This window comes from Chiloscyllium plagiosum, unplaced genomic scaffold, assembly GCF_004010195.1.
Source record: "Chiloscyllium plagiosum isolate BGI_BamShark_2017 unplaced genomic scaffold, ASM401019v2 scaf_16969, whole genome shotgun sequence".
In the NCBI taxonomy this organism is placed as follows: domain Eukaryota; kingdom Metazoa; phylum Chordata; class Chondrichthyes; order Orectolobiformes; family Hemiscylliidae; genus Chiloscyllium; species Chiloscyllium plagiosum.
In genome coordinates this window covers 3,549-4,770 of record NW_025196368.1, presented here as the reverse complement: position 1 = coordinate 4,770, position 1,222 = coordinate 3,549, and the positions used below count along the sequence as shown (strand labels likewise).

At 74.2% G+C, this 1,222-nt stretch overlaps 1 protein-coding gene across 1 annotated transcript; it reads right to left on the bottom strand.

Annotated features, from left to right (window-relative positions):
* Window positions 1–6: 6 nt before the first annotated feature.
* LOC122545876 (zinc finger protein 239-like) lies at window positions 7–1,156 on the bottom strand (the record flags this gene model as incomplete). Its single annotated transcript, XM_043684764.1, has 1 exon — window positions 7–1,156. A coding segment is annotated over one exon (1,105 nt), but the record flags the coding sequence as incomplete, so codon positions are not given.
* Window positions 1,157–1,222: the final 66 nt, after the last annotated feature.

Below are 1,222 nucleotides of genomic sequence, written 5' to 3'. Positions count from 1 at the left end.
GCAGGGGAGACGGAGGGGGAGGGGGAGTTGGTGTGGGAGAGCCGACACCACCTAGGGGTGGATGCGTTGGTGCTTGAGTAGGTGGGAGCTCTGACTGAAGCGGCGCCCGCAGACCTGGCAGGGGAAGGGCCGCTCGCCGGTGTGGACCCGCTGGTGCCGCCGCAGGTTGGAGGAGACGGTGAAGCGTTTGCCGCACAGCGGGCAGGGGAAGGGCCGCTCGCCGGTGTGGACCCGGCGGTGAGCCAGGAGGCAGTCGGCGCCGGCGAAGCGCTTGCCGCAGTCCGGGCACGCGTGCGGGCGCTCGCCGGTGTGCAGGCGCCGGTGCGCCAGGAGGCTGGAGGCGACGGTGAAGCCCTTGCCGCAGAGCGGGCAGACGAAGGGCCGCTCGCCGGTGTGGAGGAGCCGGTGCGCCAGGAGGTGGGCAGACTCGCCGAAACCGCGCCCGCAGTCCGGGCACACGTAGGGCCGCTCGCCGGTGTGCACCCGCTGGTGCCGCTGCAGCTTGGAGGACTGGCCGAAGCGCTTGCCGCACAGCGGGCAGGCGAAGGGGCGCTCGCCGGTGTGCACCCGCCCGTGCACCCGCAGCTCGCCCGCGCTCTTGAACCTCTTGCCGCACTGGGCGCAGCCGTGTGCCCGCTCCTCGGTGTGCACCCGCCCGTGGGTCAGCAGGTGCGAGGAGCTGGCAAAGGACTTGCCGCACTCGCCGCAGGCGAAGGGGCGTTCGCCCGAGTGCGCCCGCCGGTGGGCGGCCAGCTCCGAGGGGTAGGCGAAGCCGCGCCCGCACTCCGGGCACCGCGGCGGTGACCCGGACCTGGAGGGGGCGCCGACCGCGCCGTGGGCCCGGCACCGGTGGCGCGCCAGCTCGGAGGGGCGCCCGAAGGCCAGGCCGCACGGTGGGCAGCGGTGGGGCCGCTCGCCCGTGTGCACCAGCCGGTGGGCCCGCAGCCCGTGCCGCTGCCCGAAGCTCTTGCCGCAGTCGGCGCACGGGTAAGCCCGGCCGTGGGACGCCCGGTGCTTCTCCAGCCACAGGCGGGACTTGAAGGCACGCCCACACGTCGGGCACTCCAGGCGCCCGCCCTCTGCCACCCCCGCCGACTCCCGGCACGGCGTTCCCCGTGACCCGGACGGCGATGGGTCCCCCTCCTCTCCCAGAGACCTGCGGTACGTCAGAGAGGGGGAGAGACAGAGAGAGAGAGACAGAGACAGAGAGAGAGGCAGAGAC